General features: G+C 36.5%; 1 protein-coding gene across 2 annotated transcripts in view; it reads left to right on the top strand.

Annotated features, from left to right (window-relative positions):
* The window catches only part of nhsb (Nance-Horan syndrome b (congenital cataracts and dental anomalies)), a 381035-nt gene that overhangs the window by 308780 nt on the left and 57388 nt on the right, over window positions 1-14867 (top strand). Inside the window, exons 2-4 of one of the 2 annotated variants that reach the window (XM_039745042.1) lie at window positions 2586-2738; window positions 8985-9121; window positions 11520-11564. In XM_039745042.1, coding sequence (XP_039600976.1) covers window positions 2586-2738; window positions 8985-9121; window positions 11520-11564 — 335 coding nt within the window. The remainder of the gene's footprint in view (window positions 1-2585; window positions 2739-8984; window positions 9122-11519; window positions 11565-14867) is intronic. The other variant, XM_039745043.1, reaches the window with a different exon arrangement.

Here is a 14867-nt window from a genome sequence, read left to right as displayed (position 1 = left end):
GAAGCAATTATTGGGTCTCTGGAGTGGGAGTCAGAGTTGGTAAAAAAGTACCAACTCTGACTAAATGTAAATTGTAAAATAATGTGTTAAAATTTCCAATTTTACATATATCAATTTGATTAAACTATTTTTCTTCTAGACTTCTGATAAAAATGTAGGTATTTTTAATTTTGTCAGTGTAGTTTTATGTTTAATGTTACTGAGAGTTTGTAAGCCACAACAACTTTGCTATAGCTGTTAAACCTGAATGGTCAGAGTGCTAAGAAGTAGCCTGATGATTCACATAGGCAGTGATGAAGTGCATTGTATCTTGCATGTTGTGTGCTTTCAATCAATATAGTAAATATATCAATTTAATTCCAAATAGAGGAGTCATAGTTGGTGTTACCATAAAGTGAGGAGTAGGAGATGGATTTGAAGGTTTTGTGCACAGACTCCACGGCCCTGCTTGTACTGTATATTACTTCACCAGTTCTGATGTTTTTAGTGACTAATATGCAAAGCCACAAATAAAAATGTATTCACTATATTCCATGCTACCCGAGTTTGTTTTTTTCTGTTTACCGTAAAATTAATATATACCTATTCACAACTGGACTACCTGCAACCATGAACTGGATTAAATGGATTTAGGAGTACTGTATGTAGTACAGTATATATGTATGTATGCATGACTTATCTAACTTCATTTGATTCGTTATAAACAACAATTCCAGTAAATATTACTAAAAATTATACTTGTTAAAGTTTTTAAAAATGTGACTTGGAATGAAAATATCTAAACCTCAGCTGCATATTAGACTAAGTAAGGTCTGTTCAGTATAAGAACCAAAGCATCTGAAAATATGCTCCAACAGAACTGGGGTGGCAGGCATTCTCAGTTATATCCCTAATATTTGCATTCTCCCTTAAAATCTTTTTTTTTCCAGGATTTTCTTTAATTTGTTTGTTTGCCATACATGCAAGGTGCATTTTGCATGGACATTTGGGAAATGTTAGGGACTTACTGCCAAAGAAAGTTTAAGAGAGTGTGGGGGAATAAAAGGAAAGCAGCTTTAGTTGTTAGGTATTGCAACTCATTGCATCAAACTGGACACCAAATCAAAACATATCACACATAAAGATACAAGTTGGCCAATATAGCATTATGAAATAATCTGACAGGATATGTTTGAACTGTGGATGGAATTTAAAAGCTCAAAGGGAATCTGTAGGGAATGTAGGGAGAGCAAGTAAATTTCAAACAATAATAATAATAATAATAATAATAATAATAATAATAATAATAATACATTTTATTTATATAGCGTCTTTCCCTTGTTTAAGGCACTTTAAATTCTGATAGCACCGGCGCTTTGCCATTAAGAGATCCCGAGTTAAACAATACAATATTGGCTGACGAGGGTTCAATATGCACAGATTCATGATCAAAGCTTATTTTAACAAGCTGCAGATTTGGCATACTGACACTCCTATTTCCAAAGCCATGAATAGGTAAGCGTATTTCTGAACAAATGCTGCAGTTGAACTTTTCATTTGTAGCCCAGCGGTGGCGATGACTTGACCCGCAATGTAAATATTTCGCACAATGCCAGTGTCTTTTAGGACATTCCAGTCTGACCATTTGCTCTGGACAAACTGTTTAATATGAAGAAGTCTGTGGTTAGAGTATTTTAACATAGAACAGAGCAATATTTATATGCTAATAGTAGGGAAGCAGCACAGCATAGCGGAGAAGGTGAGACAGGCGGGGTAGGTGGCGCAGATGAGCGGCGATACTAAGCGGCAGAAGAAGCACAGTAGGAAATATTACAAAATGCACAAGAAGATACCAGAAATCGGAGGTTCCAATGTACGGCCACATACATATAACGCTGGGTATTGCAGGCGTGATCGCCCCAGAGCTGCAAGCCAGATGAATGAAATATCAGATCGTTTCTCAGCCATTAAGCACGTATAGAAGGAATCGAGAGCAATCCAGTAGATCCATTATAATGAAGAAGACATCATCCCCGGCTCAGGACCAAGATCGATACGGTGCAAAGAAATGTTCATAAGACTCGTGCCCGTGAACCACAGAAAGATTAAGTTGTCTTTAAAAGTAAATCCAAATCAGCGCAGTTCGAATCAGATGCATCCATGATCTATACATACAATAAAAAAAGTGAAAGAAGTGTAAGAAGTGCAAACGTAACGCGAATTTTAACAAAAACAGTTAACAGGGAGGAGAGGCAGCAACATGCGTGCGCCTGCGTCGCCTCCACTGTTTAGCTCCATGATACCAAATGTCCAGAATTTATGTTCCATTATCATTTGTATTTTCACACAAAGTAATTCAAAAGACAAGTGCAAATGGAGCCCTCGCATATGCATATGACCACCTTAAACACTAGGTTGCACTGCATGTCATTACCCAGAGAAAAAAGTGGCACTTTGAATAGATGTTTACTGACTGTAATGCTGGCAGTTTTGGTTTTAAAATTAGTTGTTGTGGCTCGACCTCAATACGTGTCACAGATCTTTACTTTTTTGGCCTCCTATTTTCCTGAATAATATAAATATATTTATTCTTTTTATTTTAACAGCTGTATCAAACCTAGACGTGGAAAGCAAGCTAACAAAACATTATCAGGCTCCTTGGCACCAGCAACGCAATGTGTTCCATCCTTCCACTAGGCCGCCCTGTATCCAGGAGCTTCACCGACATGCAAAGCAGAACCTGCGAGCACTCCATCGAGGTAAGAATGCACATTGCATCTGGCTGAAATACGACACTTAAGGACTTCACTATTGCAAATGCATTAATATGGTTTTGTAATGCAGGGGATTTTTTAAAAATCTGCTTAATGTTTAACATTAAGAACAAAATACTAATGTGTTTTTTACTAGCTTACTTTGATCTCAGTCAACACATCCCATGAACTAAAGATGACTTCGTGTTTTGCCTTACCAATTCACTGCGGATGAATAGCTGACAAAAAATATGTGGGCAGATGCTGCCCCCTACTGTGGAAATGGAAAATGGACTAAAGAAATCCATACTACAATTAGGAAGCGGCAAAATCTAATGTTCAGAAATACCCCAAAGCACGTTAATTATTAATGTGTAATTATTTTACATATGCAAGCTGCTTCTACTTTTTTTAAAATATTATCAACTGTATTTAGGTTGCACGGTGGTTTGCACTTCTACTTCAGCAGGTAAGACTCAATTGGGAATGAGGTTTCTAAACATACTGAAGTTTACAGCATACAGTTTATGTGTCTGTTTCTTCCCAAATTACATTGATGTATAGCTTACATTGATTGGTGACTTTAAATTGACCTGATTGATTACTGTGTAATCAGTAGTGTATTGATACCTCACCCAGGGCAAGTTTATCCTGGCATCCAGGATTGTATAAAATTGTATTAAAGAAAATGATGGCTGGATATATTGACTATAGCGTATTTTAGAATAAAAATTTAGGATATCTAAAAAGCCTGTTTTTTCCTCGTGAAATCGTTAAAAAATTCAATCTAACACATTTTTAAATTAATTTCCTGTGTTTTGAAATTCACAGAAATTTTAATCTTAAAATATATGTAAGATACTGTATTTCAAAACTCATTTAATTCACTGTGCCTTAAAACATACCAGATCTATTTCAAAAATGTGCAGAAATGTTTGATATGTCAAAATATTTTTCAAGATTTCATTTTAAAATTTTAAATTTGACGAGAAGATTTTCTTCAGTTTTTTTATGTATGCTGTTCAAGTGGCTAGCGATGCTGTTGCACAACTTTATGAACCTGAATTGGAATAGATTTTTCTGGGGTACTCTTATGTTTGTTAGGTTAATTGTCAAATCTGTAGGATCTATTTTGTGTGACTGAACAAATAGATTGGATCATTTCTACCCCACATAAAAACAGAAGATGCTTTAATTCCCAGTGCAGAGGATCGACCATACAGTATGTGTAACCTTTATTTGTCCTTTAAGAGTTATCTTAATAAGCTTAAATCACCCTCCTGCTCCCTGTGGAACCCCATTCAAAGTCAAATCCATCTTACCTTAGAAACACTCCTCACTCCTTCCTATGGCCACTGTAGGACTTGTAAATTGACAGTTCGCATAGTAAGGCTACAAATTAGTTTGGCTCCAAGCTTAGAGTTGCTGCCTTACTGCTCCAGAGACTTAGGCTTAAATTCCAATATAATAGATTCTTCTGATATTCCACATCCTAAACACATGCATGATATGTTGATTCTACATTGGCCCAGAATAAATAAAGTAAACGTGAGGATACCAGCTGATGGACTAATGTCCTATCTAGAGCTTATTTTTACTCTAGGCTACAACTCCTGTCTAAGAAAATGATACATTTAAATATTAACTGGGTTTGCCATACACCAAACCCAAAAGTATTTGTCATTATGTAATATTTTTTCCAACCATCAAATCACACACTTATGAGAGACTCACTTTTATATGTAAGTCTTTAAAAAATAAAAAGATCAATAATACTATCAACAGCTGTAACCTTCAAGAAAAGACAATGGAATAATACGACAATATTTTGGTCTCATTCCCATTTTGACTTAGCATTTAAATTATTCATTAACTCTACATATTCATTTAAAACTAAAAAGCAATGTAAAAGATGAGCTCTGTTCCACTTCATTATTAACGTGCATACAAAAACAAGACAGCTCACTCCTCTAGGGTTAGTGATATACTTTATGCATCCTATATATTATATCCTGTTTGAAAATATATGCAATAGCATAAAATATAGTGATTAGACCCCAAATAATGTGTTCAAATGCTGATCCAGTCAGTATTAGGGGAGCATCCATGCTCCCCCTAAAATGCACACCATGGGACTTTTACTCACACTCAGCCCCACAGGGTCAGTTTACAGTATTAAGAATTAAAACACAGAACTTTCTGTTTACCAAACAAATGCATTGCTTAAATTTGCAATATATTCATTAACGGTTAAAATCAAGCATGAGTTAGGGTTACTTCATAAAGTTATAGAGTTATATTATGTATCAAAATATAAACATTATATTGAAAAATGCAATAATGTAACTTTCAGTTGTGAAATCAAACAGCTTAAGTTTTATGGAGCTCCTTTCCTCAGTACATTTACACATTTTTGCTTTAAGACTCATTTTAATTAATTAATTTTAAGACTAACATTGATCATGCTTATTAGTGCTGTCCAGCTTTTTTCATGCATGTTCATGTAAGCATGCTTTGCTTAAATATGCTCAAGACTAGATTAGGTTTCACCAGTATACATATACTATATATATATATATATATATATATATATATATATATATATATATATATATATATATATATATATATATATATACACACACACACACACACACACACACAGCAGCTGTAGTAGTCAATGAAGACTGTGAGTTCCACAAGGAAATGTTGGGGTGCCAACCTGGTCCTCCTCCTTTAATCAAACTAAAGGACAGCTTCATTGCTATGTCATGAGTACTAGAAGTGACATACATGACTTCAGTCCAAAAATGGTAGTTAAGTGGGTGGTATGCTACTGCTGCAACTTTTTCTAGATTTTGTATTAATTCTTTTTGGTGCATTTTTCTATTTCACATCATTTTAGGGAGTTAGGATATTGTGTGTTATTTCATAGACGTGATTTTGTTTTGTTTTTTTCGAGGTTTGCTAACTGTTGATCTTCACAGCCTGTGCCTGACTTCACAGTCTCTCACCTCCTGATCGCTGTTAAATTAAGGTTCTTATTGCCTTTTCCAGGCAAAATAGTGTTATACACTGAACATATTTGCTGTTCTTACTAGACACTAAGTTGCTGATTAAACCTCTAATAAACCTTCCAGTAATCTCACTTGATTCCTACTGGTCCTTTATGTTGGGAATGGTAAGCATTGATAATGCCCATTTAATAACTAATACATCATCCATTAAGTACCCTTTTCAACATGTGGACTAAATTTTAATGGTTGAAAACTCAAACAATAGCTACTGTGTTTCTTTGAGTTTTGATAATTTGTACTTTTCAGTTTACTCAGTTTGAATAACAGAATTCTTTTAATATAAATGGCTTAAAAATAACAGACATCAGGTCAGGTTGTGGAACTTGCACTGGTACAGTGCATTGCCTTACCCACCACATGACGAAACAGCTCCACAGCAACAGCTACTCCCCAAGCATGATAGCCATCAGAGCAACCACAACAATAAAAGGTATACCTACCTACAGAGATCTGGCCAGTCCCAGGTCTGCAACCCTCAGTGAGTACTGCCACTGAAATGTGGAGTTTACAAAGCTCCTCCCCCAGCAGAGGAAGATGATCATCATGCAGGAAAGACTAGGTGGGGTAGGTGACTAGATGAACAGAGAGACAGATAGATAGATGAGATAGATGACTTGATGATCATCATGCCGGGGAGACTAGACCAGGGGTCTCCAAATCCAGCCCTGGAGGACCACTGTGGCTGCACATTTTCATTCTAACCCTTTTCTTAATGAGTGACCTGTTTTTGCTGCTAAGTAACTTTATTGAATTAATTTTAATTGACTTCACTTTTAACTCTTTGAGGGCTGAATATTTTTTCCACAAAGCGATGGTTTCACACATAAGTCAACAAAAAATGTCTGGTGCTGTGCCTGCTGATGGCGCATGTTTGGCATGTCTGCTGGCAGTGGCTGTGTGGGGGCACCTAGATGGTCAGCAGGAATACATGGTGCGCTGGCTGTTTTTGCACAGCAGGTGGGTGGTGGTGGCGGTCTCAGTGTGACACAATTTGGTTTGTACCTCTTGTCATCGTAAGTGGTGGTCCTCTCAGGTGAATGCTGCTGTAGGGGACCGATCAGATGATGCCGGCACCTCACTTTCGTTTCCGATATCCATCTCCAGATCACTTGCATAAAACTTAAGAGTCCGACGAGTCAGAGTTCTATTCAACGAAATTACGTAAAACGTCCATGGAGTATTTTGCATTGCACATTTGCTTTGGTCTCTCGCCAGATGTCGGTGCCATTTTAGAGGTTGTTTGCTCTTCGCTACTCCTGTACCTGTAGGGAATCGAGGTTAAATCAGCAAAGCTGTGTAACTTTCCTTCTAGCAATGAGAGTCGAACTAACATGTAAGGGTGAATTTTGTTGCAGTTTACAGCTGATTATCGTCCTCTACTCCTAAATTTTGACAAAAGTCGACATCAGCCCTGAAAGAGTTAAGATTCGTTTCCCCAAATTTCTTCACTGTTCCTCTGAATTGCTTCATTTTTTTTCCTTAAATGGCACCCAAAGAGAAATGAAATGTTAAGTGAGGGAGCCAAAAGAAGATCAACTAAGTCAGGGTCTCAAACTCCAACCAATTTCACTCCAACCAGCTACTTAATGAGGTGCCAATTCTTGTTGTTAATTAAACCCGTTCTTTATTTCCATGGGTTGTTACTGCTCTCGTGGTGCATTAGCAGCAAAAATGAAGGTGATCAAGCAGTATGAGGGAGGAAAGAAAGCGATTGTGATCGTATGTGACTTTAACTTATCCCATTGTAACTGGTGTTCACCGCACATGTTCTACTACCACGCTCAGGCTTTAAATCCGGTTAACCTCTGAAGCTTCTGCATTGTGGCTCACGAAGTGCTGTTTTATGTGAATTGCCACAAAGGAGTAATAAACCATACTGAACTCCTTTATCTGTTAATGTTTATTATTAACAAGTTGAAATGTTAAAACAAAAATATACGATTGCTCAAACTCTGCTTCCAGTTTAGATTTAGAAAAAATCACTTTACTGATATGCTAAAAATTAGTGGACAACTTGTTTACACATTTAAACATTAAACAAAAAACACATAATGTGCATACAAAAGGAAACAGGAAATGTGATTTTATTCTGATGTACACTGTATATGTCTTAAAGGTAATACCTTTGTATGAATGGACTTGTACTGGGACTGTGTGTAGCAAGGGAGCCTAACCAATAAACAGTATTACCCAGAGTGCAGTTTAACTTGATTTGTGAGTTGATCCTAACAGAAAGAAAGGACAGGAAGAGGCCATTTCTTGTGCTGTGTTTTCTTGGCAGTGGCGGATTAATGGAGCAAGCAAGCAGGTGAATGATTGAGTGATTAAGTGAGTGAGAGAAAGAGAGAGAGAGAGAGAGAGAGACAGTATTTTTATTGGTTCAAGAGAGGTGAACACTTCCAGTCAAATCTATTTGAGTAGCATAGTGTTGAGAAGTGTTTCTAGGTATAAGAGGTGAAACAATATTAATTACATGAATCATTACATTAATCAGCAATGTACTTATTTCTTAAAACATTTTAGTCTGGAATGCATACATTTTAAAAATACATTATACTGGCAGCTACTCAAAACATAAGAATTTTTAGTTATTCTGTGTTATGGATTTTAGGTCATATCCACTAATGTGCTTAGCAGTACAGTATCCAATTAGATTTGCATCTGTTGGACTCAAAGTATGGTGTAACCTATGCACAGCCCATATTTTGGTAACCTTTTAGTTTGGATACTTAAAGCGTGCATGTATTACTCTTATATAACAATACCTTAACAAAAGCTTCTTTTGGAGTTAGTAACACTTACAAAGCAGTGATCTTCTGAATTTCTGCTGATAAAACACAGAACTTGAAGCCTCAAAGATTCAGGTTTAGATGATAAAATTGGGCATCATTAAAGCAAACTATAACGGATAGAATACTTACATTTAATTGTACTACAAGGTTTTTTAGGATATTATTTGCTATGAAATGTACTTATAAAGGCTGAAGGAAAGTTATCTTATTTCTAACAGGCACTATGGCCTAGTGATTATTGAAATGAAAATCATGTGCTAGTTGTCATAATATGTATTATATAAAACTGTATGAAGAGTATGGCAGAGTATTCACCATAATCTTACTTTGCTTGATAGCCACTTGACTTTGCTACCTAAACTCCTCTTCCTTCATTTTCATAGAGCAACTACAAAGACAACGTGCCAGCAGCAGAGAACGCAGAGTGACTATTTCCATTTCGGTGGCTCCACCAATGCCAGCTTTCCCCTCGCCGCGTACCTTGAGGAAACATGAACACAGAAGCAGGCACTTGAGAACGGTAAGATGTCCTTGACTAGATTCACCAAAGCAGCAAAAATCTTGGAAACACTTCCATGGTCTATATTTGTTAACAATTTGATATGTGGGCCAATAGGTTGAACTCATTCCAGAAGGTACTCATTTATCAAGATTAACTTTTTTACTCGTTACCAAAGACATTTTCAAAAAAAGAGCAACTGTATTTTTGCTTCTGTGCAAAAAATGCTATTTGTTATCATATTTACAAGTTGAATATGTAATTAATCATTAAATCATCATGAAGGGTGGGGATAGGGAAAAAAAGCAAATAGGCTGTTAATTTCTCCATACAAGCAAGTAGAATCATGCAATCCCTGAATAGAACATTGGGGACTGTGTTATTCATTTAGGAGAAAAGGTAGCAATAAAGCTACTGTGGAGACTAGCTCTTTCAAGGTCGCTGATGTCCCAAGGATGCACCATAGGCGTTTAAGGAAGATTCTAACCTGGCGTCCCTTAACCCAAAGCCAAATCAAGTCACCTTTGACTACTGAAGCAATTCCAGGGATTGGTTTAGAACTGACCCTAGAAGAGGTTTTAAAGCCAACTGTAGTCTGTGAGAGTTTGAGCAAAGGCTAACTGGCAAAAAAATGATGTGAGGCTTATGAGAAATGCATGGAAGATGACAAGAGAGTACTTCATGTGATGTATGAGAGGGAGACAAGTCATCCAACCAGACAAAAAAACACAAAAAAGGATTCAGTTCTGCATTAAAACGGCCAGTGGAGCAGCAGACTTTTTTTTTAACCTTCTTTTATCTTTTTCATTCTCCTTGGGTGTTTTCTTTAAAAATGATAAACACAGGCTGAGGTTCTTTTATTTGCATTTTTGTGTCACTTCTTTCATTTTTTTTTCATATTTTACTGGTAATGATCACCCTACTGATCTCAAAGGTTATCACTGTGTGCTAAGATACCACCATGGTAAGTCAATTTTATCCATGCTGCTTTGAACCCGAATGTAAAATTACACAGCATTTAAACCCACTATAAAAGGGATGTGGAAGGCATGTCTAATGGCATTGGTTAGCCATATGACCTCCACTTAACATTTTGTATTTTTCTAGCTAACCCTTCTTTCTTTTTGTTTCTTTTCGTCACTCTGCCTTTTCTTGTGTGCTCTTTTTTAACTCTTGATGGTAATGTAAGAAAGTGCTTATACCTGTCCATAGAGGGACTGTTGAACAAAAGCAACCCTTGTGGGGTTGTCCTTAAGTCCTTCTTAGAACTTGTATTTATTGCACTTGCAATAAGACCAATTAGGGCTTTTAATACAACATGCTGTTTGCTTGTTTTCCTTGTGTCTAAGATGGTGCACAAAATGTTAGCAATTCAGCAGCATATCTAATGTATATGTGCATTACTCCCTTTATTTTTTATTCTCTCATGGTTAAGACAATATGATATCTCACGCTAAGAGTCTGTGTTGCATGGTATGTAAATATTTATATATGAATTCAGTTAGAACTCATGACTATCACTAGTGATTGGAATTTCTGACTCAACATAAAATTACTATAACTGAGCACAGATGAATAATCATGACATCTTGACATCCATACTGTCACTACAACACAGCAGTAAGAGGCGAAATGTTGGTCTTCATAAGTCTAGCTAGACATATCATACCACATTTTGGCATTACGGATGTGACGCTCGAATAATACTGGCAACAGGTTTTGCAGAAAGACTCTCATGCCCATTTGAAATGATCCAGGAGACTCCAGATGAGCACACAGGAGGACATGTTATCATAGCTGTTACCTTTACTGGTAATACAACAGAGACTAATAATAATAATAACTCTTTACATTTATATAACACTTTTTCTCACTACTCAAAGTGCTCCACAAAGGGAGGACCCAGGAAAGAACCCATGATCTCCTTCCTGCAAGACAGTAATAAAGATCTGGGTTAACAACTTGTACAACTGAAATTCCATCATAGTATCTATTAGGATGCCATCAGCAACTGGGCTGGTGTCGGACTTAAGCTACCTGGACTGACAAGAATAGGCCATCTTCAATTCAATACCTTTTCAGTATATTTGCTTTGACAGCTGTATCTAAATATGTTTTATTTTTCTGCATGGAATCAACTGTTAAATTGTTTTTCCATTTGCAGGCTCATACTTATTACTGCAGACCTTCTAGATTTTCAAAATGGCCAAACTTTCTTTAAAAAAATCATGATGCGTTTTAACAATTCACTATATCTACTAATAATTCTATGTATATTTAAGTACATTACTTTATTTGCATTGGAAACTACATTGAGTAACTAGATTCTTTTAAAGGCCTTATAGAACATAAAGATAAATTGTTTGATCTATGTTGATAAAAATGTTTTTGTATCTTTTGAACATGCTGCATCCACCAGGAGAGAACGGGCAGGGATCTAGAATTTCATCTGATACAAAGAAAGGTAATTGAGTGGAATTCAGCTAAAGTATCTCAAGCCTATTAAATAACCAAATTGTTACTTACTACTACTGTAGCTAGATTTTTATATAGTTAGCTTAAATAAGGTAAGCATATCTTGCCTATTAAAGGAAATTTCATAGTACGATGCTCTGTGTATTACACGTAAGACATTTTATCCATCCATCCATCCATCCATTTTCTACTGCTTTTTTTATGTCCATGTCATTAGTCTAAGCAATGATGCCCAGACATCCCTTTTTCCTGCCACCTTCTCTAATTCCTCCAGGGAGATTACAGGCATTCCCAGGCTAGCCAAGAGATACAATATAATCTCTCCAGCATGTTGTGAGGTCTCCTTCCAGTTGGACATGCCCAAAATACCTTCCCAGGGAGGTATCCAGGAAGTATCCTAATCAGATGCCCAAACCACTTCATCTGGCTCCTTTTGATGTGGAGGAGCGGCAGCTCTACTTTGAGCTCCCCTAGAATGTGTGTGTGCTTGTCACCCTATCTTGAAAGCTTAGCTCAAACACTCTAAAGATGAAACTCATTTCTACTGCTTGCATTCTCGTTTGTGACCATAGGTGAGGGCAGGAACAAAGGTGAACATGTAAATTGAGAAGTTCACTTTTCACCTCAGCCCTCTCTTCACCAAAACTGATGCGTTCAACATCTGCATGACTGTGAACATTGCTCTGATCTGCAGACTTACAAGGTATCCTCAAAGTGCTAACTCTACCACCTGAATACATCTCCAGGTCAGGTCAGCAGCAGTCCATCCCTGCTATAGACCGGATGGATGAAGCACTGTTTCGTCCTCCTTAGTTGCCTGAGTATTTCCCAGAATCCCTTTGAGGCTGGCTGAAAGTAATTTTCCATGGACTCACTGAACTTCTCCCAAGTTTTTTCTTCTGCCACTGACATTGCTGCACTGTTGTAACTGACAGCTGCTTGTGGAGTCCCACAAAAACTAGCCAAATTCGAAAAGATTTCTTTAGTCTGACGGCATACTGCTGATGTTCAGAACTGAGTTTGGGGATTACCGTCACAACAGGCACCAATGACTTTACTTGCACAATTCTGTGCAGCCACCTCGGCAATGGAGTCACAGAATGTGGCACATTCAGGTTCAGTGTCCTCAGCCTCTTTTGGAATGAAAGAAAAAATTATCTAGAGTTGAAGATCTCCTGGACAGGGGTGTCTGCCTAACCTTCCCTGCACAACCTCACTATACATGTGGCCCTGCCTGGTCTGGTCTGAGATTTCATGATATGAAATCAAATCAGCAAGACTTACGTCCAAATACAGTGTAGTTGATTTTTTTTTTTCATATACAGCTCTTAACATCACTTTCTGTCTCAAAGTGTTACAAAACTAAGTAAAGACAAACCCAAAATCATTTGTCATGGAAAATAAACACAAAAATGTAACCATTTCCAATTATACATGTTAATTACACATGTTAAAGGCATGGTAGTAATAGAAATAAGGAAACAACATCTCAAACATAATGCAAGTCTTGATTAAACTCCTTTGGGCCTTAATTGTGCCAAGGACAATTTTAAAAGCCCTCAGCCAGCTTGCTCTCCAGGTTCTCAAGAAGTAACTATCCACATATAAAGTGATTCACCTCCATGTAAAATATTGCCTGACATTCTCAGTCACATTTCCAAGAAACATGACTGCATTCAAAATATATAAATATATGGTACTATTTTTTAAACTTCGAGAAGCTAAATACATAAAAATGGATGCACACCTAGATTTGCAATATCTACTTGCAATAAGCCCAATATGTCAAAATAAGCACACATCGATTTTTAAATATGCTCAATTCCATTTGGATTCTTAAAAGTACCTGGGCTGATCCAAAACATATAATAAATATCCACACCTCATAAAAGACTCCTATAATGCCAAGATTTCTAATAACCATCAATTATTGTAATAATCATATTATTACATACTGTTGGCTTTTTAATCTGCTGATTTACAGAATGTTTATGGAGAAAAGCAAATGTTTGAACGTTATTTATATTTTCCTTACATAAAAGGGGTGTCATCTGATAAGCCACATGGCTTTCTCCTGCTGAGCAGATAGTCAATAATGTATTCAATCAATATTAGACCATGTACTGTGTGTAGTTTATATTGGCCTTGAACATTAACCCTAAGTGACCGCCTCACTTTTAATTGGAAAATGAATTGCTTGAACAAATGATAATTGCCTTTACAACTTCTTGATCATCAGTGAGGCTGCAAGGAAAGTATTGCATGTGTAATCTCAAGATAATTACTAGTAGTTGTTTAAATGAAATTGTACAAACTATGACTATGGAGTACTTATGACTTTAGATTCAACACCTTTCATTAACCATGAGCAAGTCACTTACTGTAATATGAACTGCTATCCATTCATTTATCAAACCTACCTAATCCTATTCCAGAGTGGTGGGGAACCAGAGACTATCTCAGTATCATTACACACATGGATTTTTCTTCTTTCTCTAAGCAGTACTTTCTTCAAAACATAGGGTGATAACTTTTCACACAGATGTAGATTGAATTGTTTTTTTAATCTAAACTATTTAAGGTTGCTGAAAAGTTGTAAGAAGCTAATTAATCAACTAATGGTGTCTCATAATCTTCTGCATCCTCCCTTTTTATATGCAGTCATCTTTCCCATCTGTGCTCTTAATCTCACAGACCAGTGGTTAGCAATGTTAGTCCTGGAGGGCCACAGTTGGTGCAGGTTTTTGTTCCAACCCAGTTGCTTAATTAGAAACCTGTCCTCAATATTAACAGATCTTATTTAACTTCACGGCTTGTTAATATTTTAATTGTGCCATGTCAGATCATTTTTATACTGTAGAATTTTTCCTTTCCAAAGATATCATCCAAATGATCTCAAGCCTAAAACGGTTGGGTAAATTTCAGTCCTTCACTTTTGCTTTTCTTTAGTTTCCTTCCAAATATTTTATTAAATCAGATAGTTCATGATGAATACACACAGCTGTAAGTGGTGACACGCTAAATAGAGAACTGCCGGTTCCTTTGTCATGTGTATCTTATTGCTAATAAAAAGCCCTTAAAAACACTGAATTCAGATGTTTAAAACTAAAATAAGCAGTTATGGCTGGGAAATGTTAACAATCGAGACAAATTAAATGAACCATTAAAATTGTTGCTTAAGCAATAAGTGCATCAGCAATAATTGACTTCTCATTAATAAATTGGGTTGGAACAAAAACCAGCAGCCACTGACATTGCTCACTCCTGCCACAGACCCTTGTTATTTGTTCAA

This window comes from Polypterus senegalus, chromosome 2 (genome assembly GCF_016835505.1).
Source record: "Polypterus senegalus isolate Bchr_013 chromosome 2, ASM1683550v1, whole genome shotgun sequence".
In the NCBI taxonomy this organism is placed as follows: Eukaryota; Metazoa; Chordata; class Cladistia; order Polypteriformes; family Polypteridae; genus Polypterus; species Polypterus senegalus.
This window is presented reverse-complemented; position numbering and strand designations above follow the sequence as displayed.